The sequence below is a fragment of the Gobio gobio genome (genome assembly GCF_949357685.1).
Source record: "Gobio gobio genome assembly, chromosome: 15".
NCBI classification, from domain to species: domain Eukaryota; kingdom Metazoa; phylum Chordata; class Actinopteri; order Cypriniformes; family Gobionidae; genus Gobio; species Gobio gobio.
The window spans coordinates 15,534,241-15,561,895 of NC_137108.1; the positions used below are offsets into that span (position 1 = coordinate 15,534,241).

Consider the following 27,655-nt stretch of genomic DNA (forward strand, 5'->3'; position numbering starts at 1 on the left):
TGAGCGGACAAGGTGTCAGTATGCTCATCAGGAGATGTTTGAGTCATAAATGTTAAAATAAAAAGGCTATTGTTACGTTTATTTTGGGGAAAAAGTTGCATATAGCCCCTTTAAAGAAAAACTGACAGCTCTGTGAGAGCCGGAATTCTTACTGGTTGGTAGGTGATCAAATACTTATGTCATGCAATAAAATGCTAATTAATTATTTAAAAGAATTTCTGGATTTTTATTTTAGATTCCGTCTCTCACAGTTGAAGAGTACCTATGATAAAAACTACAGACATCTACATGCTTTGTAAGTAGGAAAACCTACAAAATTGGCAGTGTCCAAATACTTGTTTTCCCCACTGTATATTTTAAAATGTAATTTATTCTTGTGATGCCAAGGTTGAATTTTTTGCAGCAAATAGTCAGTATTCAGTGTCACATGATCCTTCAGAAATCATGCCATAGTGCAACATTTCTTATTATTATCAATGTTGAAAACAGTTGTGATGCATTTTTTCAGGATGTTTTGATTTAATAGAAAGCGAAAATAATAATAAAATAGCAACATTTATTTTAAATAGATTTTTTTTAACAATGAAAACATCTTAACCCTCTGAAGTCTGAGCTCTTTTGGGGCCCTTTAGAAGTTTTGACATGCTCTGACATTTGTGCTATTTTCAGTTGCTTGTAAACACATAAATGGCAAAAGTGTAATTACACTGTATTCAGCACAAACTGGGCTACCATAATATCGGAGCAACATGTATGTACATGCTTGTATTTTTGAGAGAATAATGTTTATATATGATTTTTTTTTAAACAAAACATTTTTTTTTTAAATTAAGGCTTCAACACACAATAGATATGTGTTCACAAGCCCTTTGAATAATGTGTGTGAGTTTTTGCTTCAAAATGATGTGAGAATCATTGAGCCTACTCATTCACATAAAACAATATATTAATTTACATTTTGTAAAACACTTTTTCTTTACTCAGGCCTTATGCGAGTAGGCGTGAACGAACCATGAATAATAATGTAATCACTCCTGAGAAACAAAATACCTGCATAATAATGAGCTGTGTAATAAATGAGCTTCAGGTAGGCCTACTAGATTTTAGGTTTACTAGATAAGTACAGTAACAGTAAAAAAAAATAGTTTTCTGTAAAATGTTTTCTACTTAAAGTTTTTAAACTTAAAGCAAGCTAAATTATCTGCCAAAAAAGGAAACAAGATTTCAATCAAAAATGTTTTTGAAAAAAAAAACTGTAATATTGTGACACTGAACCCAATTCAAAATTCAATAAATACAAATAACAGAATAATTGGTAATGATGAATGTTATAAGAAAAATTGGGATTTAAAACAACATAAATGTAATGCAATCATGATTTCAAATAGTATAGTGTGACTTTAGGTTGATTGGGACACTTTTTCCCAGTCATTTCAATGGCAAACATTTTCTGAAACATTTGATTTTGTAAACTATCATACACACAATACTCAAATATAATTTCGAGCTTCAGTCAGAAACACGTGAAATGCATGAGCCAGCGCTAAGGCTATTGTCTGCTATATTGGTATCAAATATACCAATATATTTATTATACCAGTCTTTTATATTATATCAAATATAGTAAAAACATTGATTAAAATTAAGATACAATTTATACAAAACGAAAATAATCCAAATAAATCTTACTTTCTAAAACAAAAAAAACACTTTCTACAGAACAAAACTCCAGAATAATTTCTGACAAACTTTGATATTAAATAAAAAAATTACATAGGGTATAATATTTAAACATCAATATGAAGCAAAATTAGTTTTAAAAACATTGATTAAAATTAAGATACAATTTATACAAAACAATATTCACTGTAAAAAAGGCAATTAATACTCAAATATCATTTCCATCTTCAGTTCATTTGAGACACGCGTGCAATGCAGCGCTAAGGCTATTGTCTGTTATATTGATGACTTAGAAAATAAGAAGTAAGTATATTAAAAACATTGATTCAAATTAAGATAAAATTTATACAAAACGAAAACAGGCCAAATAAATCTTGTCTAAACAGTCTTGCGTCATGTTGCATCAGGGTTTATATTTAAACTGTCTTTTTGCATTTAATATTCACAGATGCTAACAGAATAAACTTAGCCTACCTTACAATGAGCCCTGAATCAGCTTTCCATGAGGAGAATTATTCCAGGATTATTCCTCAACGCATCTCAAAGCGATGTATCCGAACCATAGCTTCACTTGATCTGTTTGTTTGAGTTGATGTGTGTGTGGGCGTCGACGCATTGATCGCCTTGTATTTGAATCTGAATGAGCACGCGGTCCGTGGGCGTGGCTGCATTAGCGGATAATGAGTCATAATGAGTTGACTGAAATCTCTCAATTTTCACACAGATTACATAAACACAGAATATTTGTTTTCGTTTTGATTTACATGATTTAAAACCTGAAATTTCAACGTTTCTTTAGACATATGTCTTATATTTGTGTGATATATTTTCACTAAACTACAGGTCATTTTCTGAAGAGAATCAGATTAGACATCATTTACAGAGAGGCTGAAGATCGCAAATCATGTTTCCCTTATTTTGCAAAGAGCACAACAATTTGATTTTATTGTGACTGTACACAAAAAAAATTTAAACTAAAAAACAGATTATAATGATGTATAACACTTGCCTGAATGATAAAAAAACGACTTATTTGAGTCTCTTTGGCACTGATAAGAAAAAAAGCCAGCCGATTGCACCGGCGCGACCGCCGTCTCGAGGGGGTTAAAGGGATAGTTCACGCGATGTATAAGAGCATCACAAGCTTTGACACCTCACGCGGATAGGGCTGGGCAACAAACTCAAGCCCCTCTTCTCTTATATCGAAATTCTCCGCCATTTCTCTTTGAAATTCTCTTTTTAGACTTCTAATTCATGACCTTTGTTTTTTTTTGCTCTGTCCTCTGCGCTTCTGGTCAAGGGTCAAGGGTTACTCTTTCGCCGTAAGTCGGCTTGCGTACTGCTGACCGCGGGAAGCTAGTTATTTTTGCCTATAAAGTTTTAAATATGAATATTTTTCTTACACAAACGCGGCACTTTGCTTCAGAAGGCCTTTATTAAGCCCCTTATGATGGATAGATGCACTTTTATGGACTTCAAAAATTAACCAACAAGTCACTGCCATTATAATGCTTGGAAGAGCCAGGACATTTTTTAATATAACTCATCTAAAATAAGAATGTCATCTACTAAACCTAGGATGATTTGAGGGTGAGTAAACCTGGGCTAAATTTCATTTTTGGGTGAACTATTCCTTTAAATGTGACATTTGATCAATTTTATCCATCCTTGCTGAATAAGTTTTCATTTCTTTCTTTCCAAAAAAAAAAAAATAATAATCTTACTAAACTTTTGAATGGTAGTGTGCCAAAATCCATTCTAGACCAACAGTGGTGCCTTGGGTGCATTTTCACCTGGCTTTTAATGTGGGCTAGTGTGGATACACTTACACATGTTAATGCCAGGTGTAAACATAGACATAGAGTGCTTTTACTTAAGATAGCAAGCAACACCCTTGCGCTCACAACATTCTAATGACATAGCAGTAAAAAACACTCAGTACACCTTAGCAACCATATAGCAATACCCTAAACCACCCTGACGTACCATACATTCAAACATTTATATTTGTCCACTGTCTCCCTCTATAGATAAACCTCGGCTCTCCGTCCTCACACAACCTGCTAAAGAAGCGGAAGGCTCCAGCACCTCCACCCACACCGTCCCCCAGTACACCCGAGCCAGTTATTTCCACCTCTGTGCCTACTGCACCTGTACGGGCCCCCTGCATCCCGGTTCCAGTTGAAAGGACCCTGCTGCCAGCTTCTAGAGCCTCAACTCCAGCTAATGACTCTGACCTAAGCCATAGTATTGAGGATTCAGAGCCAGCCCGGTCCATCTGCAGTAGCTCCAGCGGTGATGATGCAGCTGCAGGATCCAGCAGCAGCAGTCTTACTGAAGAACCTATCACACATCAGGCTCATGTGATAGCTGCATACAGCACATCTACACCAGAACCTGAACCAGAACCTGAATACAAGGAAGAAGCAGCTCCTCTCACTATGCCAGAACAAGAACCAGGTCCAAGTTCAGTGGATCCAACTCCCGAAGACCCAGAGCTAGAGATGGAGCTAAAAATGGAAGAGATGGAGAATAACCGTAATAGTGGAATAGGTAATGTACCAATATCTGTTTCCATAAAAAAACAAAAAACATTTAAAAAAAATTTTTTTTAAATAGCGTTTAGAACAATGTTATAAAATGCAGTACTGAAAGCAGAAAATAGAATTAGCTGTAACTTTTTCAGCATTATTATAGCTCTTTAAGCTGGCAAATTGCAGATGCTGATTTGCTGGCATTTTAACAACGAGTTCCTGTTCAACACATGACTATAAAATGGAAAGATAATGTCAAATTGCCGCCAGAAGCTGCACGTCTAAAAGCGCATGCTGAGTTTTACATCAACTCACCATCTCCTTCACTTACTCAACCACACTAAATCAGTTTAATATTGAATCTGGAATGTGAGAGAGGGGACAGCAGGTAAACAAGACCAGTATATTGAGTTTTCATGTTCAGCTCCAGGTAGGGCTACCACTAGCGACTATTTTTATATCGATTAATCTATCGACTAAATTATTGACTAATTTATCACAATAATTTTCAACAATTTTACTTAAAAACATTTAATTTAACTTGCAACGTTGGCCTTCAGTAGTGTACTATAAAAAAAGTATAAATGTAAACAAGCCCTTGACAAAATGTAAAACTAATAGAGTAAAAATGTAAAAAGGTACACATTTATAAACAAACATAACAAAAAAAGAGAATATCAGCAAATACTTTTTATATAGAATAGTGTTGTCACGATACTAAAATTATGACTTTGATACGATACCAGACTAAAATACCTCAATACCGATACTGAATCCATACCATTGCAAAAAACAGTAAAAGTAATTGAATAATATGACAGAACTTACTATTCATTGTTTTATAATTGTTTAAAAAGAATTGTGGCTAAAAAACCCTAAAAACTCACTTAACAGCATGTTCCTGCCCTGCCCTGCCCTGCTTCACACAGAATATTAGGTCTGCCTCTTTAAGAGCTGCACGGACCAAATTCATTGTAACACCCGATTTCTCATTCAAATCTGTATACGTTCACTAAAGACATATCTGACTGCGTTTACCACAATACTCGCCAGGACTTGCATTTGTACATATTTTTTACCATTCAAACCCAATAATCCGCAAAATTGGCGTTGCGATCTGTCTGAGTGAAAGGCGTGTTTGCGGCTGCGCGCGCTTCAGGTCAGAGTCAGGCAGCATGCACGAGCACGTCCCGGCCGCACTGCACTTTTCTGTTGCGTTCTTTTTCCTGAGCTGCGCGTATATATTTGACTGTTCTGCTTCCATTGTTTAGTGAACGGGGGAAGCAGAGCTCACACACACGTCCTCACTCCTGCTGTCACACATCGACGCAAATTAAGAAATACTGCTCTTATTAGAGTGCTGTCATTTTTAAAGTACCGGTACTAATACAATTTCATATCGTACCCAACTTACCCAGTCGACTAAAAATATTGACGTCGACTAATTATCAGCGTCGTCGCAGTCGATTGTATCGACTAATCGCGACAGGCCAAGCTCCAGGCCAACTTTATAACACATCACTGATTTCTGAGAGCACAACATATCACCCCTCAGCCAAGATGTTTCTGGTAAACCGTTTCCAACGTACAAATAAATGCCAAAGTATACTTTGTTTTTTATGCATTTAGTAGAGTGTGTATAGTATGTGTGAAGTAAATTCTGCTTTCAGCATTGTACGTGCACTATATACACAGCCAAATCTTTCTTCCTGCGCTTACTCCATACACTCAGATCACACTTGCACATTGATTTTTTGTGCTGCTTAGTTGTTCCACAATTTGTCCGTTGTATCACTGTTGAAAAATTAATGGAAGATGAGGAACAACAAAAATAAGCACTCGGAGACCACAATAACTATAGACACCAAGAGACACCAGCAACTCTAATATAAAGACATTTTATCAGTCAACTTCTGGAAAGAAATAGTTCAGACACTGGTTTAAAGGTGAAACCTTCTTGTGTGCTTGTGCAGTTTCTAGTGTGAGTGTGTAAAACGGCTGTGTTTGTGCATGCTATCAAATTAAGTATACTTTGTACATACAAGTATACAGTTCGGCTGGTCAGGTACGCTTAGCGTACTTGGTATACTTTTCACATTTTCCAAGGAAACAAACTGCAGTTTCTTTGCAGCCCTCTAAAATGTGAGTAAATCACTTGCATATGCGACTAAATCTTCACTCTGGGTGACTAAATAATATCTATCATTAGCAATTGGCTAATAAATTCTTAGGGCCAGATTTACTAACAGCTTGTGCCAGCTTAAACCCTCTTTTGTCGTAAAAAATACTAACATTAAAGAACTGTGCTTTTGTCTACCAAGCATTGACCACAAACTTTTATAAAAATCTACAAAGTTTAGGTGTAAAAGCTAAAAGGAGTATAGAGAGGGTGTGGGATGCCATTTATTTAATTTTTTTTTTTCTTTCCCATGTGTCTCCTAAGAAGCTGGTTATGGGAATAAGATTAATCTGCACCAACGAGAATCAGGTTGCTTTCACACCTGACCCATTTAGTTCGGTTGAATCGTACTAGAGTTCGTTTTCCCCTTTGGTGCGGTTTGTTTGGTCAGGTGTGAAAGCAGCAATCGCACTCGGGTGCGCACCAAAAGCGGACCAAACAACCATACCGAGACCTCCTTGAAGAGGTGGTCTCGGTACGCTTTCAAACGAACTCTTGATCGGTTCGTTTGTGGTGAAAACGTGATCCGACCTTGAACAGACCCAACTGCAAAAAGTACTGATCATTTCTGGACTAAACCAGCTGCCGTAGTCAGCTGCGCTGTGGATTATGTGATGAGGAAGTGTTTGTTGACAGTTTGCACTTTAGCATGGCAGCTCGCGGACAAAGTTCATAGAAATTTGGTCTGATGACCATATTAGGTCCCAACTTTCGAAAACTCACAAGAACAGCGCTTGAAGTGATGAGCGATGCGCGCTCGCCGTTTGCAGTGCACTAGAACGTTGTTTTCTAGCCGCATCCGCACTTCATTATAGAAATGTATTGTTTGCATATTGTGGTGTATAAAAACTATGTAATAGATTATGGCCAGCCCGCGCAGTCGCAGTTTAGGAAATAGGCCATGGCCAATGAGTGATGTGGATATTGTCATGTGACTGCATTTTGGTTCGTTTCAACTGGTTCGGACCAAAGCAATCAGTGTGGTGTGAAAAGGAACCAAAAAAGATGAAAAATGCTACAATGTATATTTGTTTGCCCTTGGTTCGGACCAAATGAACCGAACTAGAGATGTGAAAGCACCCTCAGTTATGAGAAACCTATTATAAATATAGAAATGTAATGTAACTAGACAATACAGAGCAACTCTATGATTGATAATACATATCTGTTACCCATATAGACGGTTTGACTCTTGAACTGTATTGTTGCTTGTTTCACACTGCTTATACTTTGCCCTCAGTAATAATTCTTGGGTATTCAGGTTTCAGATTTTTTGCTTTATGACATTTATAACGTATATTTGCATATTCATGAGGTGATTAACATTGATTGGAAAACAGCATGCAACATAACCTATTTTAATATCAGCATGTCTATCTTTGGAAAAGTCAACTTGAACTGTTAATACTGAATGTCCGAAGTCTTTTGAAAGATACTGCAAAAACCATATAGCTGAATATTGTTTGCCATCACTGTTTGACATTTTAAACCTCAGAAACAGTAAGTGCATGAATATTTAATGAAATTACCATTAGTTAGTTTATGGTTGCTTGTCTATTGCTAAACAACATGGCTTAACATATTAGCACCACATGGTTTCACATGTTATACATTTAAGGCTTACTGGAACAACTTACTTAAGGGTTGAAAGCAGTGCCATTTCAAAATAGTTGTTGTAAAATGCTGCTTAACCCAGTTGCCTTAACACGGGGTTAAAAAACACCCCAGAGGACAGCCTAAAGGTAAAAAGCCATTTTCTCTTTCCTTGTCTCTTATTTCCATTCTCACTGGATCAAACCATAACACAGTAAGCCACATTCCTAGCTTCTTTTAACAGTTACCCTCTTCCAACTTCTAAAGTATATATACTGTAGATTTTTTGTTTTTTTAATGCAAGCAGAGGAACTGCAGGTGAAACAAATAACAAAAGGATATGTATGTATGTATAATTCAATTCAATAACATTTACTAAAAGATTTAGGACAGGATTAAGAAGTCGGCATAGTAAAAAAAACATTTTACAAAGTAGATGTTGTAATTCATGTCAATTTCCATTTCCCTTTCAATTTGGCCCCTCATAGCAGTTTTGATTTTTATCTTTATTGGTGAAAAGCTTGATTAGGTTTGATTTAGATAGCAGCCATGCCCCTCAATGGGCCGATAGGAGGGGAGTAGTAAATTTATACTGGTCTTAAATCTTTCCAGCATATAGATTACAATCTGTATGAATTTACTGTTAAGAAAATTCCACTCTAATCTAAAGATCAAAAACTCCTCACTGTGGCCCTTGTACAAGCATTACTACACTGCTTTATCACTGAACTCATTTAACAAAATACAATTAAAGAAATTAGACAAAATTAAAGAAAAGAGTTTCCTCAGGTGGTTGCTGGGAGTTATTTTCTTGATTATTCAGCTTGCTGCTCAACATTTAAACAGCTGGTTAGTGTCCACTATAGCAGCTTGCAGTACGCTTTCAGAGTTCCTTTTGAAACTCTCTACCTTCCCTAGCTCCACTTGTATAGAGCTGCTACAGCAATTTTATATATCCTATTTGTGTATATGTGTAGTATATCTTACATTCTCACAGCAGTGTATCAACAGCAGACGCTGTGTTGCCGATCTATTCTGCTAAGACCAAATGCATATCACGACAGCATGAGTGGACGCGTACCCCGTAGTAATTGAAAAGAGCTTTTGTTCTATTAGCTGCTGAACTGGCATTATTGAGACGTATATATTACTCACTGAATGCTGTCCCATCTCTTCTCAAAACACCTCACTAATATCATTTCCCTTTTAACTCCTGCTGGCTTCAGAGAACCTTCACAGGAGAGGGACGAGATAATGAGTAAACATTTAGATGTCACAACAGGACCGATGTAACTACACTCATGTTGTTTCTTTTCCTCGATTTATTCCAGTACATCCAAATGACTCATAAGCTGACTACTTCAGTCTCTGGTCTGAAGTGTGCTTTGTGAATAGCATTGATAATATATACAGAGCATTGCAAAATCCTTTGAATCTCCGAACACTGGCATTTTGTTGCAAAAAAAAAAGAAAAGATTATTTAAATGTTACATTGTTGTTGAAAAATTGATAGAACAAAAAAACACAATATTGATATATGTTGTTTGCTTGAGTAAAAGTTAATTCCTACACCCTACTAAATGCATTTACATGCACTATAAATATTACATTTATGGACTAAAGCATTTTTTTTAAATGTCATGTAAACTGAAATGATCAGTCCAGATTTTTGTGGTCTTGCTCTAAAAGACAGAAGTGACGTGGATTTAATTCTTCAAGTATTCATTTACACATTGTGTCATGTATAGACAAAGAGACAGACAGAAACTTTACCTGATTCTGAACTATACAAAACCCTAATGTAGCTTGATTAGAACTGCATGCAAACATACTGTAATATGGTAATGTCACTGTTTGCATCAATGGCAGTACATAGAAGCTTTGCATACTGGTTTGGTGTTTTGGTTTTTGGTTTTTGCCTATTTTAGGTATTCTTCCAGTTTGTTGTTTAGGAAGGCATTTATACAGCACAGTCTTCCGAAGAGCCACACATTCAAATTTGGATGAAGATCAAAGCTTTGACTGGGCCATTTCAGGACATTCACCTTTATGTTCGACACTCCGTTGATACTTTGATCTTGTGTTAGGGTTCATTGTCCTAGAGATTAATTTTCTACAAAGTCATTGTTCTATTTAACAACACGTCCACTCGCTGCTAATGAAAGCAGACCCAAAACATGATGCTCTCACCCCCATGCTTTACTCTTTGCAGTGTGGCCAGCGATTTGCACCACACACCCTCCAAATTTGGCCAAAAACCTTGATGTTTGGTACTTCAGTTCACTAGCAAGCTTTTTGGACATGTTTTCAATCATTCTTCAGGACTAATGGTTTCTTTTGTGGTACGTTCTTATGCAGGCCTGTGTTATGCTCTTGATATGGTTGACTAGTGCACCTTTGTACCTCAGTTATTGGACTCTGTGGCTTCTTCAACATGATCTTTGTCCTCTTTATGTCATTTCCTTCCTGTTTCAACAGAGTGTATTAAGTGTTCACTCTTATGCAACACAGGAAATGAATGCTTAAGCAAACAGCATGTTTCAGTTTTTATACTTCGAAAGAATATTTGGGGGAATTAAGAGTGAACATGCATCTTTAAAGAGAGAACTATGGTTTAGGTTATGCATACTTTTCTGAGGAAATGTAAAGGTCCTTTGAATATCATAACACCAGGACTGGAAAGAGGTCCTCAACCTGCCTCAACGACTTTGTTTTCTACCCAAAAACTAACCCAGTTTAATAATTAATCGAAGTGTTTGGTAATTAGCCCAGTATTCTAATTAGGTGGATTACTCAAACAGGTGAAAAAAAACAGGAGTGTTCTTGGACTAAAGAATGCTGATGTATCTGAGAAATAGACCAGCAATATGTAACAACAGAAAAGAGTGTCCCACTGCTAAAAAGCATCATACTCATGGAATTATTAACATAGACTGGTGCTAGCCATCAATTACTACAAAAACCAAGACAAAACCCATTGCAAGAGGTGTCACCTCTAACCTTTCCCCTTCCTTTAGGGAGGACTCCAAGATGCCTTTTACAATCATGTACAGACCACCCCTCAGTGTATGTCCCATACCTTTAACTTCAGACCCTCTTTACAGCTCTCTGCTTTGTCTGAAAAAAAAAACAATCTTGAGTTCTTCTCCTACAGATCTGCTGCCTCAATGTAGACCCTCACTTTTTCCCTTTTAGCTTGGTTACACTTTTCCATTTCTAAGCTTATCAATGTGTTTTAAATGTCCCTTTTTGCCTTTCGTTAGATGTCAACTTTGCGTGTGTCCGCACGTCGTTATTCTGCGGCAAAATTCAAGGCCTGTATTTTGGTACTCTGACAATTATTTTGACAATTTGTTTGTGGTAGTGGTGCAGATATGACATCACTTTGTTGGCCCACCGACAGTTAGCATCGCACTGGTTCCCTCGAGGAAAACCCAATGGGATTTCCCCATAGACTTAAAAAAACAAGCTCTGTGATCAACAAAAGTTTATGATACTTACCAGTGGTGTAAAGTATTTGAGTAAATGTAATTAGTTACTGCACTTAACATGTACTACTTTACATGAATGCGAGTGCATTAGCAGGTAGTTGATGAATCGCAAGTGTTTGATTTATGAGATGAGGACATGACTGCAGCCGGTAATGAGCAGGTGTCGAGGACTAGTGCATCGTTGAACCTATATTTAGTATGAGTAAAATACTTAAGTACTGTTAAAATCAAATACTTTAAGACTTTTACTCAAGTTGTATTAGAATTGGTGACTGTAAGGCACTGTAAGGAATCTGTACTTTTACTCAAGTATGGTGTTCAGGTACTCTTTACACCTGATACTTACACGTTTTGTCCATAAAGATAATTATCACAGAAGAACCTAATGCAGCCTGAATGCAGTCACCAGAAGTAAAAAGCTAAAGGTAAGCTATAAACGGACTAAACCACGGTCCTGTGATTTCAACGTCACCATCACTAAGCTTCCAACAACTCTTTCAGTTATTATCTAAAAGCATTTTCCCAGAACTTCTGAGTTAGAATAGTTTATAAGAGCACAATTATGAGCATAATGAGGCTGTAAAAGCGGACTGAGCTTAGCTTTTCGGTGTGATGACGTTTAATCTCCCCAACAGCCTCTGTAGTCCCATTTAGCCACTTGTTATCAACCGCCTTTTTCAAGACACCCAACAGCTTCAAAAAATCACGAGTGGGGTAATACTGATTTATTTTATGTCGTAGAATTAAACGTGTCTTCAGCTTTTGTTCACCACAGACCTTATTTCAGCAATTTAAACTAAATCCCATTAAAAAAAAACCTTGACTTCGGTAAGAGGGAACCAGAAGTGCTAAAATGCTAACTCGCTTCCGCGTTTTGGCCTACAAAGTGATAACATAACTGCACCACAAAAATGACTTAAAATACATATATAATAACAATGAGGCAATAATAATTGTTTCAAATAAAGTAGCAAAATCAAGTATCATATTATTGCTTTATAGAAAAACACACTTTTAAAATGCATAATATAACATACATAATTTAAACAATCAACTTATAAAATACCTGCAGAGGGCGCTAACCACCTTGTGTTGTTACACTTTACAGATAAAATCCTGGTTTAATATTGGCCAAACAATATTTAATTAAAATGTTAACTTAATCTTTAATATTTGGCAACTTCTTTAAAATAGAAATGCTATAGCCACTGTAATTTCTTGAATAAGAACATGTGGACATCAAAATAGAGCGAGGGTTTAGACTTTTATTTTGAAATCGCGATGAACAGTTTGCATATAATGATGTTTTATGTGTTGGTGTAGGTTTATAAATTATTTACCTTACAAATCTGTTGAAATGGTGCACAATTGCGTTCCAGATGAACGTTTTAAGCAACCCAAAGTCACTGCATATGCAGAGATAGAATTTGAGTTGCTCCACGCATGTAAATGTTAACAGATCATGTGGAGCAGCATCTGTGAACGGAGCCGCTCGTGACTGCTCTACTAATTTCCCATGAGTTCATGGTTCACACTGTCCTCGCTATGACAGGTTCAGAAGGAAGTTCTCATTTCAACACATATCATTCCCATTTACTCTGCCTCTCTTTGATGAGAGATTGATGTGACGGCAAACCACTTCATCCAGCTTGTGTTGTAAGAAGTCATATTAAAAATATTGGACTTGTGTTTGGATACAAACGAGTTATTCTCTTTGAAGAGCAGAACTCTGGACTGGCTTGCAATGTTTTCACAAAACGCATATTTAATATTTGGAATAGCTGACTCATTTGGCACGTTTTTCTGTTGAGTTCTACTGACACAGTCTCTGTTGCCAAGACCCGGTGTTCTGTTCACTCCTGTACTTTCTTAGAGTAGAAGAAGTAAAACCTTATAATGCACCTGTTAACTTAGAAGAAAAAAACAGTTACATGATAAGGAAAACCTCACATTTAACAACAAAGAAGACATGTTTTATTTAATTATGTTTAATTTACACAAGGACATCTGATTTGTGTGTGTGTGTGTGTGTGTGTGTGTGTGTGTGTGTGTGTGTGTGTGTGTGTGTTGTCTAAATTAAAATGTCAATAGTTATAAAAGCTGATAGTTCTTTCCAGTGTTGGGGGTAACACATTACAAGTAGTTTTTTGTTTTTATAAGTGAAGTAAGTGTTAAACTCCATCCCGTTCTTCTGCAGTCCAGAATGGCAGAACAGCTAGAAGGTTTGTTTGAGCTGCGCCCTCTACTGTACATGCGTGAAATTGCATTTCCTTCAGCCTTTTTATGTACATTTTGGTGTGAAAAGGGCCTTTACATTTGCCCCAAAAATTATACTTTTTGTTAAAAAAACAAAAAAAAAAGCCTAGCCCAGGTTAAAAAAAAAGTAACGCAAAAGTAACGTAACACATTACTTTTCTTAGTACTGCAATTAGTTACTTTTTAAGGGAGTAACGTTATATTGTAATGCATTACTTTTCAAAGTAACTTTCCCCAATACTGGTTCTGTCTCTAAAATATGATATGTGAAGTGACTTTCGAGGCCATTGAAAAGCCTCTGACATGTGGCTATATCGAGTTACTCAAATATCTAAAATGAATCACAGCACGTGTTGTGATTACCACTATGCCAAACATTGCAATTTTTGGAGGAACTCAGAATGATCACTCCTTGTATTTAAATGTGGTTGTCACTCCCAGAATTTGCATGTGTTTGTATGTGTGTGTATATGTGCCTGTGTGTGGGGCTGGATTGTGCTCACATTTTTTATGTCTATGGTGAATTCTATATTAAGGCATCTTGGTGTTACTTGGTGACTAAATAGTCAGGGGTGCTTGCAAGGACTTTTAGAGGCGTACTAAAATTCAGAATGTAGCAGTATACACTAAGTATTACATTATAATCAAGCAATATTTGCTTTTTCCTCTCTTTTTTTCTTCTGCAGTCTACTGCTGTGCACCTGTCTCCTTGCGCTCTGGACGCTGGTGAACTGACGTTCATCCCCTTCACCTTTTCCTTTTCTCACCTTCTTCACCTCCCTCTGCCTGATGGGTTTCTATTCATTTGCATATATCTTCTTCCACACTATTCTTGTTCCTTGCCTGCTTTGCTTAGATCCCTACAGCTTACAGAAAGCCCAGATTTGAGACTGAAGCACTTTTTTATTTGTCTGTAAATATCCGCCTTTTTGTATTGCAACTGATTAGCTTGAGAAGTCAGATGAAGGAATGGAACCATACAGCATGGTCAGAGTTACAGTCCTGGAGCAGTGTTCTTTATTTACATTTCTTTAAGCAGCTTAAATTGATATTTGAAAATGGTTATTAAAGCATGTGATGTAATGTTCACAAGTCAATTACATTTTTCAAACCTCATGCGCACAGGTGATGTACAAGAAATTAGTCTTGTTTTACACTGTTGCATGCTGTTTGCTCTAGAAGGAAAAGGTATGTTCTGTTTTGTTAGTAAAGCTAATCAACATTACTAGCTCCTTTTTACCACCATGTATATCATTGTATTTATGGGTAGGGATGGGTAGTTTATGAAGGGCAACAAAAGGTCTTTGTTTACACTTGCTAAGCTTTAAATTAGCATGACTGAAGTGCTAAATGCTTTTTTGATTGATGGATTTGCTCCCAAGTTTAATTGACACAACTTCTTTTTTTTTTTCAGATTTTGTGCACTTTGTTTGTCTTTAAGCGTCTGTGTGGCATATTCTTATTAAATGATTTGAGATGTGTCTGCACTTCTAAGTTTTTATAATTTAGGTCACAATTATCATCTCTTGTGATGTCAGCTGTGAGATGATTGCACTTAGAGGTTGTCATCCCATTTCATACAGGATTAGTCAGGAGATTTATGGCATTACATGATGTCATTTTCTGTGAGGATTTGTAGGGAGTGGCCTTAGCTCAACAATTATAACATGGTTCACTGAAGTTAAACCAGTACAGTAAATATAATTTGGCTAGGTAAGTCTCCAGGAGATATGAGAATTGACATACAGGTCAATGACATTTGCACTTTTTGTTGCGTTTGCACATTCTGTATAAAAAATTAAATAAAAAAAAACACTTTCAATATACTTACAGTGTACTTACCCACAAAAGTACTGAGTAATGTAAGGCAACTACATGGGTTTAAGTTAAGGATTAGGGGTAGGTTCAGGGTTAGTACCTAGTTAATATCATTACAACAATAAATACATAGTATGTTCATGCGAAACAGGACTGTAAAATAAAGTACTACCTACTGCAAACTAGCCGCTTTTCAGCTCAATTCGTCATTTTTATGTAAATCGTTTAGAGTTTGTGTTTTGTTTTTCCCGGGGGAAGTGTGTTTGGGTTGAAATCGCAAGTACAATAAACCTCACAAGATTTTAAAATGGGCCAACTTCCCATAGACTGGAGTGAGCCCCACGAAGTCTCTTGTTTACATCTTAAATTCACAAAACTTTTATCCTGGGGGACGATGCCCCCAGACCACCCTACAACAATTTACTTAGTAAACATGTCACCTTTTTCACCTCTTGTGAGTTTGCAGGTCTGAATATATATTTTTTGCTGAATTAAGGCGAGACACTACAGGTGAATAGGGATTTTTTAAATTTTAATTACAAGATATCACTGTGAAACTTCTCCAGTTTATTACTGGCATAAAAAAATGTATTACAAGTTTTGTGTAAATTATTGTTTTAATATGCAAATGAGGCCTATACTTAAATATACACTCATTTGCATACATTTCCAAAAACAAAATCTGGAAATTGGAAAGGACCAGGTTTAAAATTCTTGGTTCTAATTGTTGACATATTCGATGAGAGGGCTTTTAGAGAGGGGATTCTGAATATCTTTTTGCTTTAGTAAATTAGAGAATACTGACAATAGCCTTTAAAAAATAAATTTTCGCCATGTTTTTTTTGGAGTTAAAGGACCTATAACTCAGGATAGGAATGATATATCAACAAATCCCTCTTTAAAAGCTTTCAGAATATAGATAAGTGTAAGACTGGAACAGTTGGTGTTTGTTGTAGGTGCTACTGAAGTGGATATATCTGACTCTGAATCTGAGTGTGAGAAAAAAACTAATTTTGAGAAAACGGCCTTTAAAGTTTTATATTGTATAATTTCATTCATTACTATTGAAACCCCCAACCTACAAACTAAATATATATTCAGTTCATTAATATCAGTAGTGTATAATATTTAAAACATGGAAATTGATAAATGAATAAATTATTAATAGCAATAGCCTTAAGCTGAAGAGAACAAACAAACATAATAACAGTCACAAGAACTGCAAACGAACTGTCCCTGTTTGTTGTATGTCCATCTATAACTATTTGAATCTAATTCTGACGGTGTTTCATCATCTAATCTGTTGATGTTTACTTTATTTTTACTGTCTTGCTACTTGGTCTTTTCTGTGAACGTTTATGAGCTAATTTTAATTGTTGTCTGCATGCATTTTCTCTCAGGCGGTGAGGCGGACAATACACAAGGAAGCGGCAGTGCGTATCACATAGTGGGAAATTCACATCGACCATACCAGGCATGGCATGTTTCTGTGAATGGAGACAGCACCGGAGCTTGCGTTAGAATGCTAACTTCTGATGATTTCCGGTAGAAATCTAAAGGCGCAAGTTAACAAAATATAATGAAATAACCGTCCTTAATGTGTAATGTTAACATATTTTTTATTTTGACATGAAAGCTTACATGTTAAGGGAGCAAACTGGCCCAAAATCTCAAAATTGACCACTGCATGAAAAAACGATGTTTTCACCTGCAGTGTCTCGCCTGAATATAAATTTTGCATAAATGAACAGGGTATATACAAGTGTCCTTCATAATGAATAAAAAAATTGAATACCTTAAAGCTAAATATACTTATTATTAATTATTATTATATAAAGCCAATACTTATTTCTTAGGGAAAAAAAATCAGTAAAGAGGTTTTGTTCAAATATTTTTAACATCTGAAAACTGCTCGGGTTATGTATATAACCCTTGTTCCCTGAGAAGGGGAACGAGCACTGCATCGGGACGACGCTTTGGGGATGCTCCCTTAGCATCAGCGAATCTGAAACCAGAATGCCAACTAGGCCAATCCGATTGGCGTGCGTGATGACGTCATTGTGACGGCATACCCGGAAGTATAAAAGGGGAGCTGGAACGTAATGGCGGTAGTAATTGCTCTGAAGCATGCGCTCCAGGCGCGCCGAGGTGTGGCGTCGGGATGCAGTGCTCGTTCCCCTTCTCAGGGAACAAGGGTTATATACATAACCCGAGCAGTTCCCTTTCGAGGGAACTCGCACTGCATCGGGACGACGCTTTGGGGAACGAGTACCCACTAGGCCACACCGAAGGGTAGCGCCTGCCCTAGTGTGAAGCCGAAAACCGGGCACAGCTAGGACTGGAGCACCCTAGCACCAGGCGTCGTAGGGAGATCCAGGCTATAAAACCTGATAAAAGTGTGTGGGGTAGCCCACCCGGCCGCCTCGCAGATATCCTGCAAGGGGACCCCAGAAAGAAGGGCCACCGAAGAGGCCATGCCTCTGGTGGAATGAGCCCTCACAGCCACAGGTGAAGGCAAACTGCGCACCTGATAGGCCATGGTAATCGCCTGGACAATCCAATTACTGATTGTCTGAGTAGACGCAGGCAATCCCTTCTTAGGTGAGCCAAAACACACCAACAGTTGTTGTGATCTCCTCCACTGTGCAGACTTCGCCAAATAAACTCTGAGCGCCCTAACCGGGCAGAGTAGGTGAAGTCTCCCCTCTTCCGCCGTCACATGAGGCGGAGGATGAAATGCCTGCAGGACCAATGACCTGACCACCCTTGATGGCACCTTAGGCACGTAGCCCGGCCTAGGGTGTAAGATGGCCTTTACTCCTCCCGGGGCAAACTCCAGGCAGGTCGGCGTTACCGCCAAGGCCTGGAGATCTCCCACTCTCCTGAGAGAGGTAATGGCAAGGAGAAAAGCCACCTTAAGAGTCCGATCCTTTGGTCCAGCCGACTCCAATGGTTCGAAGGGGGCCTCAGCCATCCTTCGAGAACCACTGCCAGGTCCCAGGTTGGAACTCTGGTCCGAGCCGCAGGCCTCATCCTCCGAGCCCCACGGAGGAATTGTACAACCAGCTGATGCCTACCCAGAGGCCCATCACCCAGAGGAGTGTGGAAAGCCGAAATGGCAGCCACGTACACCTTGAATGTGGACGGGGTAAGCCCTGCAGAAAAACGATCTTGGAGGAACTCCAGCACTGAAGCCACTGGGCAGTTAACTGGGTCCACCTCACGTTCTCTGCACCAAGTGGAAAATACATTCCACTTGAGGCTGTACAGTCTCCTCGTAGACGGAGCCCTGGAGCTGAGTAAGGTCTCTATCACCTCCGCCGATAGGCCAGCCTCTATGTACCTGGTCCCCTCAGGGGCCAGACCCATAGGTTCCAAATCTCCGGGCGGGGGTAAAATATCGTACCCGCCGCCTGAGATAGGAGATCCCTCCTCAGAGGAATCTCCCACGGCTGACCTGCTAGCAGAGCTATGATATCCGAGAACCAAGCTCGAGTCGGCCAACGGGGTGCTACCAGAAGTAGACTGACCCCCTGTCGACGGACCCTTTCCAGGACTCCCGGGAGCAGAGCAATCGGGGGAAATGCGTACAGACGCAGCCTCGGCCACGTCTGCACCATGGCATCCAGCCCCAGCGGAGCTGGATGCGTGAGGGAAAACCACAGTGGACAGTGGGACGTCTCTCGAGACGCAAACAGATCCACTTCCACTGGGCCGAACCTCTTGCATATGGCCTCCACCACCTCTGGGTGGAGTCGCCACTCCCCGGGCCTCAGCCCCTGCCTCGACAGGATGTCTGCTCCCTGATTTTGGACCCCCGGGACATACATTGCCCTGATGGACAACAGTTTCCCTTGGGACCACAGGAGGATGTGATGCGCCAGTCTGCAAAGAGGGCGCAACCTCAAACCCCCCTGCCGTGCCCCAACCAGTCTGTTGAAACGGATTTCCGGCAACAGGACGCTCCCAACACTGGCCCTTGGGACAGAAACCAAGGTTTCTTCCATATGACTAGGGAACGAAGGCCACTGCGCGTTACCCTGATCATACAGAATGGATTTCCCCTCAAGGAAAGCCACCTGGTTTACCTCCGTATCAGTACATGGTGGCCGCGGAGGTCCGGGAAAAAGCTCCTCAGAGCTTTGTAGACCGCCAGCATTTCCAGGCAGTAGATGTGCCAGGAGAAATGCCTGGTCTCCCACAGACCTCTCGCAAAGCGGCCGCCATGACCACGTCACAGCCAGTGAGGGAGGCATCTTTTGAAACGGATTCCCGGCAACAGAACGCTCCCAACACTGGCCCTTGGGACAGAAACCAAGGTTTCTTCCATATGACTAGGGAACGAAGGCATCTGCGCGTTACCCTGATCATACAGAATGGATTTCCCCTCAAGGAAAGCCACCTGGTTTACTTCCCATAACCACGTCCCAGCCAGTGAGGGAGGCGCCTGTTGAAACGGATTACCGGCAACAGAACGCTCCCAACACTGGCCCCTGGGACAGAAACCAAGGTTTCTTCCATATGACTAGGGAACGAAGGCATCTGCGCGTTACCCTGATCATACAGAATGGTTTTCCCCCCCGAGGAAAACCCCTTGATTCCCAGCTACCACTGTAAGGGTCTCATGCAGCAGGCCAAGAGATATTCTGTTGGACGCAGCCGCAATGAGCCCCAGCAGCCTTAAACTGCTTCACAGTGATGCTGTGGCCTAGCTTCATTTTAGAGACCAGGCCGCCTGGAAGAACCCGATATTGGTACGCTTTGCCCCAAAAAGCGAACCTCAGGAACTTCCTGTGACACAGAAGGATGGATACAGGAAAGTATGCGTCCTCTTCAGACCCATCGTGACAGACCAGTCCTCAGACTGGATCTGAATCACAATGGAGGAAATGCTAAGCATCTTGAATCTGAATCTCCTCAGAGAACGATTCAAGTACCTCCGGTCTAAAGTTGGATGCAACTCGCCATCCCTCTTAGGAACTATGAAGTACTGGCTGTAGAACCCGGACTCCCTGTCTGGCGGAGGAGCACATTCTGTGGCCTCCTTACCAACAGGGAGTGAACTTCCTGTTCCATTACCCGAACCTGCCCAGGGACCACTGCCGTCCAGACCACCCCACTGAACTTCAGGGGAAGGTAACCGGACTGCAGTCTGTATGCCCCTTCCTACAGTCGCAGGCCCCAAGCTGATATATTCGGAGGCATAACCATGCGCCGAGATAATCTGCTAAGGGAACCAGCCTCTCGAGGCCGGTCTCGGGTGTCAACCGAGCCTCCTCCCCGACCCCCTGAAGCGGCTTACCGGCAGGGCGAAATCGAGGAAGATTTTCGGTGTGCGTACGCGTTTGCTGGACCACCGCAAGTCTTGCTAGAGGCGGCTGGTGCAGCACGCGTGCACGGGGAAACGATGTGGCCCGAAGCGTACTAGACGGCGGGAACACAGCATCGATTCCCGAAAACTCCACAGGGGAGGCGACCTCGATCGCTCCTACCCGGGAGAGGGGGCTGGCCAGCAGGGGGCCTCATCTAAGGGAGCAGCTCAACAGGGCCACAACCCTAGAGCGGACACTGCGATTAGCAATTGCCTGAAACTGATGTGTCCCGCAGGCCACAAGGCGGCGAGAACGACATCAACTTCAGGAGGGCTCCATCTTAGATGAATATCCAGTTCACAAGTTAAACACGCTTGGGTGACAGAATTAAAGTATCCAACTTATCAAAGTCGGATAACATGACACTCAATTCCTCGGAATTAAATGCCATCATAATCACCAAACCCGTGCAACCTGATCTGAATAATCCTCAAAGTTAGATTATATTTAATTTTAATTCCTTAGAATTAAATGTAGCCGTAATTAATCAGACGACACTGTTTTATTTGTATTTATACGGACTCATAGACCCCGCGTTGCCTCAGCAACGTGGTTCAAGCCGTCATAATACAATTGGCTTTCATCCCTCGAGAAAAAAGCCAAACAGTGTCACACAATACAGTGAAACATGGTCTGAAATGACTGAATATCTAACTCCTCAGAGTCAGATAATATCTCATTTAAATCCTCAGACTTAAATGCAGCCATATCAGACAAATACTGATTTATTTTACTATACGGACTCGTCCGTTAAGCCAACCAGTATCTCATGCACACCGATCGCGTGTGTTCACATTAATTGCAGACCCATAACCTGCGCGCTGCCTTTTTTTTCCAGCAATCGCGTGGATGGAATCTTGCATATTTAAGAAGTGCTTATGACTTTGACTGCCTCGATGCTGAGTACGTCTAATTCCTCAGAATCAGACCTCTCACACATCGCGTCCTCCGCCCCGGGGGAAGAAGCCGCAGCGCGGGCTTCCACACGGGGAAGGAGAACATCTGAACTGTCAGATAAAGACTGGGAAAATGCCTCAGCAGTCCCAGTCCCGCTGACAGTCCATCCGTGAGCCCCATGACCAGCCTCGCCACACCGCCTCAGCGGATGCGGGACCGATCCACGGGGCTCACGCCGAGAGCGGAGCACTCTGAGCGTCAGCTTTCATAATGCTCACAAGCGGCTCCCTCGAGAGCCGCTCGAGCATGCTGAACGCCCAGGCAGTGCACACACAGCAGGTGTGTATCCGAGCCCGACATGTAGCGAGGGCAAGGATGCACACACTGCTTGAACTCTCTCACTTTTTCACACTTCATTTCAATCACACACTTTCACTGACATACAACAGTAAATAGACAGACAGTTTGACAGATAGCGCTTGCTGAAGAGCAATAACTGCCATTACGTTCCAGCTCCCCTTTTATACTTCCGGGTATGCCGTCACAATGACGTCATCACGCACGCCAATCGGATTGGCCTAGTTGGCATTCTGGTTTCAGATTCGCTGATGCTAAGGGAGCATCCCCAAAGCGTCGTCCCGATGCAGTGCGAGTTCCCTCGAAAGGGAACCTTTGTCACATCACACAACTTTGATTTTGTGCAGCCAACATGCAGAATAAAGCATACAACGGGAAAATACATACAGTTCTGCAGGGGTGACATATTTTTGTAGGCCAAAACCCAGAAATTAGTTAGCATTTTAGCACTTCTGTTTTGATCGTCCAAAGTCAATGGGTTTTTGAATGGATTTTAGTTAAAACCCTGGTCTGTGGTGATAACAAGCTCAAGATATTTTCAAGCTTTATTGTTCGACATGAAACATCTTGGGTGACAAATTTAACCTAGGTTCCTTGAGAAGGGGAACGAGATGACAAGATGCTATGGGGAACCCCTCAGCATAACCTGTGTCTGAAGCATTTGTCTAAATGCAACAATTGTATTGGCCAGCGATAGCCTATTACATCATGTGCCTTGCAAAAGTATTCATACCCACTGAACTTTTCCACATTTTGACACGTTACAACCACAAACAAAAATTTATTTTATTGGGATTTTATGTGATAGACCAACACAAAGTGGCACTTAATTGTGAATTGGAAGGAAAATGATAAATGGTTCCCAAACATTTTTACAAATAAATATCTGAAAAAGTGTGGGATGCACCCCCCCCCCCCCCCCCCCTAAATCAATACTTTGTAGAACCACCTTTTGCTGCAATTACAGCTGCAAGTCTTTTGGGGTCTCTATCAGTTTTGCACATCTAGAGAGTGAAATTTTTGCCCATTCTTCTTGGCAAAATAGCTCAAGCTAATTCAGATTGGATGGAGAGCGTCTGTGAACAGCAATTTTCCAGTCTTGCCACAGATTCTCAATTGGATTTAGGTCGGGACTTTGACTGGGCCATTCTGACACATATACAGCTCTGGCTGTATGTTTAGGGTTGTTGTCCTGCTGGAAGGTAAACCTCCGCCCCAGTCTCAAGTCCTTTGCAGACTCTAACAGGTTTTCATCTAAGATTGCCCTGTGTTTGGCTCCATCCATCTTTCCATCAACTCTGACCAGCTTCCCTGTCCCTGCTGAAGAAAAGCATCCCCACAACATGATGCTGCCACCACCATGTTTCACGGTGGGGATGGTGTGTTCAGGGTGATGTGCAGTGTTAGGTTTCCTCCACACATAGCATTTGGCATTTAGGCCAAAAAGTTAAAAATTTTTCTCATCTGACCAGAGCACCTTCTTCCACATGTTTGCTGTGTCCCCCACATGGCTTGTCGCAAACTGCAAACGGGACTTCTTATGGCTTTCTTTCGACAATGGCTTTCTTCTTGCCACTCTTCCATAAAGGCCAGATTTGTGGAGTGCACGACTAATAGTTGTCCTGTGGACAGATTCTCCCACCTGAGATGTGGATCTCTGCAGCTCCTACAGAGTTACCATGGGCCTCTTGACTGCTTCTCTGATTAATGCTCTCCTTGCCCTGCCTGTCAGTTTAGGTGGACGGTCATGTCTTGGTAGGTTTGCAGTTGTGCCATACTCTTTCCATTTTCTGGTGATGGATTGTACAGTGCTCCGTGAGATGTTCAAAGCTTGGGATATTGATTCATAACCTAACCCTACTTTAAACTTCTCCACAACTTTATCCCTGACCTGTCTGGTGTGTTCTTTGGTCTTCATGATGCTGTTTGTTCACTAATGCTCTCTAAGAAACCTCTGAAGGATTCACAGAACAGCTGTATTTATATTGTGATTAAATTACACACAGGTGGACTCTATTTACTAATTAGGTGACTTCTGAAGGCAATTAGTTCCACTGGATTTTAGTTAGGGGTATCAGAGTAAAGGGGGCTGAATATAAATGCACTCCACACTTTTAAGATATTTATTTGTAAAAAAAAATGTTGGACACCATTTATCATTTTCCTTCCACTTCACAATTATGTGCCACTTTGTGTTGATCCTTCACATAAAATCCCAATGAAATACATTTTTGTTTGTGGTTGTAACGTGTAAAAAATGTGGAAAAGGTCAGTGGGTATGAATACTTTGGCAAGGCACTGTCACTACCAGTGCGACCCGTTAGTATAAAAGGTTGCCTGAGGAACATGCTAAGGATAATGCATGCCCTATTGACGGTGACTAAGCACTAAAAAGCTGACTCTCCGGACCTCACTGTCAGAGTCACATTCCCCAAAGGTACGCACCAGCAAGCTGTCAGTATTCCCTACGGCCACTGCCCAAGCTACATACCCTAAATGAGGAAAGTCCCCGCGGAGTCAAGCAGAAGGGCTCGGCCCAAGGGTAGAGCTCAAAGGCTTGGAATCCTTACCTACTGAAAGCCTGCTTTGAGGGAATATGGCCAGGCTTGTAAAGAGACCCGGCCTGTCACTTCAGGGGGATTTAAAGCATCAACCACTAGAATCACCAGGGAAGCTGACTCCTGCTGTCCTAGCCAGGTCAGCCTACAACCTGTCTGCCTAAGCAGAATCTCTAGATTCAGCACTCTCACAGAAGCATCCAATGAGAAGGTATTGCAACAGGCAGTAACCACTTCACACCGAATTTCAAAGACGGATGTTCGCAAGCTATGATTTTATGATTCTTTTTTGAAACCTACGTCCTCACCCCGCTCTGAAGAAGCTCTGTCTTCAGCAGCGGATGGGAGGACGTCGCAATCTGCTGAGATAATCACAATCCATTTCCCGCTCCTCAGGCAGATCCACTCGCAATATGCGAGATGAGCGTGAAGCACTTTAGTGAAGAACAATTCACAGTGCTTGCACTCGCTATGCTCAAACGCAAGCACTCAAAGCAGAGCTCATGTGTCCCATAATCAGGGATGGGCCATGATCACGGAGGCATGCATCTACTGATTGTTCGCAACATGATGTTCTCTTTTTTTTCTCTTTTCACACTGACAAATTTCTGCACACTGACAACTGGAGCTCTAACTCCTAACAAAGTGGACAGAGTGTAGCACACACACACACAAAATACGGCTCTGAAGACAAAGAAACCTGAAAGCACACCTGTTTCACGTCTATTTATAACCTCTCACGAGCATGCAATCCAATGACGTCATTGCAAGAGGTTATTTAAAGCCAAGTTTTTGGCCTGTTTACTACAAATACTTCACAACCGGTTAAACAAGGATGTTTCCCATAGCGCTGTCAGCGCAGCAATGAGAGTACCTTTTGATAGGGACATTTTTGTAATGTCATACATGCATGTATTATAAGACAGTACATGAACAAAATTAGTATTTTATATTATATATTTAACATTTAATATTTCAAAACATTGAGCAGAAATTCGCGAACAAAAGCTTTATTGATGACGCAGTAGTTTACAGCAAACACTTCATAAACTATCCAAAACAGGCCAAATAAATCTTGTCCAAACATTCATATTACTTTATAACATATTATGGTAACACTTTACAATAAGGTTGTATTAGTTAACATTAGTTAATGCATTAGTTAACATGAACTAACCATGAACAACACCTCTGTTCAGCATTAGTTAATCTTTGTTAACGTTAGTTAATAAAAATACAGCTGTTCATGGTTTGTTCATGTTAGTTCACAGTGCATTAACTAATGTTATCAAGATTTTAATAATGCATTAGTAAATGATGAAATTAACATTAAAAAAGATAAATAAATGCTTTGTAAGTGCAGTTCATTATTAGTTAATGTTAACTAATGTAGTTAACGTCTCTGGTTACGTATGTAACCTATGTTCCCTGAGAACAGGGAACGAGACGCTGCGTCAGCTGACGCTACGGGGGAACGCCTCCAGCGTGACAGGTGCCTGAAATCACAATTACAAAACGTCAATCCTTTTGACCGGCGACAGCCTATGACGTCATCAAGGTGCAACCAAGAAGTTTAAAAGGGCGCCTTGCCAACATGACAGTATCTAAACGTCTGAAGGGACTGTTTGGCAGGCAAGCCTTGAGGCATGGCAAAGCGACGCAGCGTCTCGTTCCCTGTTCTCAGGGAACATAGGTTACATACGTAACCAGAGACGTTCCCTTTCGAAAGGGAACTCGCGCTGCGTCAGCTGACGCTACGGGGAACGATATACCAACGCCGCCATGCCGAAAGGAGTGCATGCCCACTGGCAGTGACAACTGTCAGGACAAGCAAATTCAACTGAAATGCCTGAACCACTCCCCTTCTGGTCACATTAGGCTGTCAGTGACAGCGCCCCCTACAGTCAAAGCCCAAGCTATAAACCTGAGAAGGAACCTTCGCATACCATATGAAGTCCTACCCTGGCCGCTCGAAGTCCTGGAACCAGCCCATTCGACAGAAGGGGTTCCTTTAAGGGAACATGTTAGGGGGACCCGAGGGAACCCGTGCCAGTCACTATTCGGGAAGAATTCACCGAATGCCACCAGGGAGGCCTGACCTAGCGACCTCTATGTGGGACACATCAGTTCGGCCAACCCCTGTCTGTTTAAGTACAGAGCCTCTGGTACTCCTGCTAGGGTACTGCAAAAAGGGAGTGTCCTCCACCAGCCGGACCTCAGAGACGGGTTATCCTGGAGAGCAGCGCTCAGCGAAGTGCTTTCTAACCCTTGCTAGCGAGGGGAGTTTTAGCCGCTCGATCCTAGGATCTACCAAGCACTTATTTTCAAACGTGCTCAGGAGGCCGAACAGGCCTACAGGCTGATCCTAGCTGGGAGGCCTCGAGGGGCCTACAACCGATGGATCAGTGCCAAGCGGCTCACAGAAGACTCACAGAAGACTCTCACTTGAGAGGAGCTTCCAAGCCTGCCTGGTAGGTAACCATGCTGTAGGCGATCTATGAGAGTCCCTTCCTGTAGGGACCGCATAGTAACAGCGTCGTCTCGTCATGCTAGGGTATGAACACCGCCTTCAGGTGCTACCGGCCGGAAACCGGCGCCTGATAGCAGGTGACCACCAGCTGTCAGAGTAAAGCCAGTTATGTGTTCCCTCCTAGGGAACTCGTCCCCCAGGGAGGCCAGAAGGGGCCTCCACCTGGTAACTTGTGCCGACTGCTCGCGTATCCAAACCGCAGAGCTCGCCCTCAGGAGGCCTAGTGAGGCCTACCACCTGTTTAGTCGTTGGGCGTTCCTCCAGGGAGGCTTAGTTAGGCCTACCACCTGACAATAGGTGCGCTAGAGATAGCTTTTTCACAGTGACTAGACTCATCTAGTGACTGCGAAACCGGAACATGCCCTTAGAGGAGGCCAGGTGTGGCCTACA

The 27,655-nt window shown here is 41.2% G+C and overlaps 1 protein-coding gene across 2 annotated transcripts in view; it reads left to right on the top strand.

Moving 5' to 3' along the window:
- The window catches only part of cobl (cordon-bleu WH2 repeat protein), a 126,943-nt gene that overhangs the window by 84,307 nt on the left and 14,981 nt on the right, over positions 1-27,655 (top strand). For both annotated transcript variants that reach the window (XM_079837453.1, XM_079837454.1), the window contains one exon: positions 3,711-4,233. In XM_079837453.1, coding sequence (XP_079693579.1) covers positions 3,711-4,233 — 523 coding nt within the window. The remainder of the gene's footprint in view (positions 1-3,710; positions 4,234-27,655) is intronic.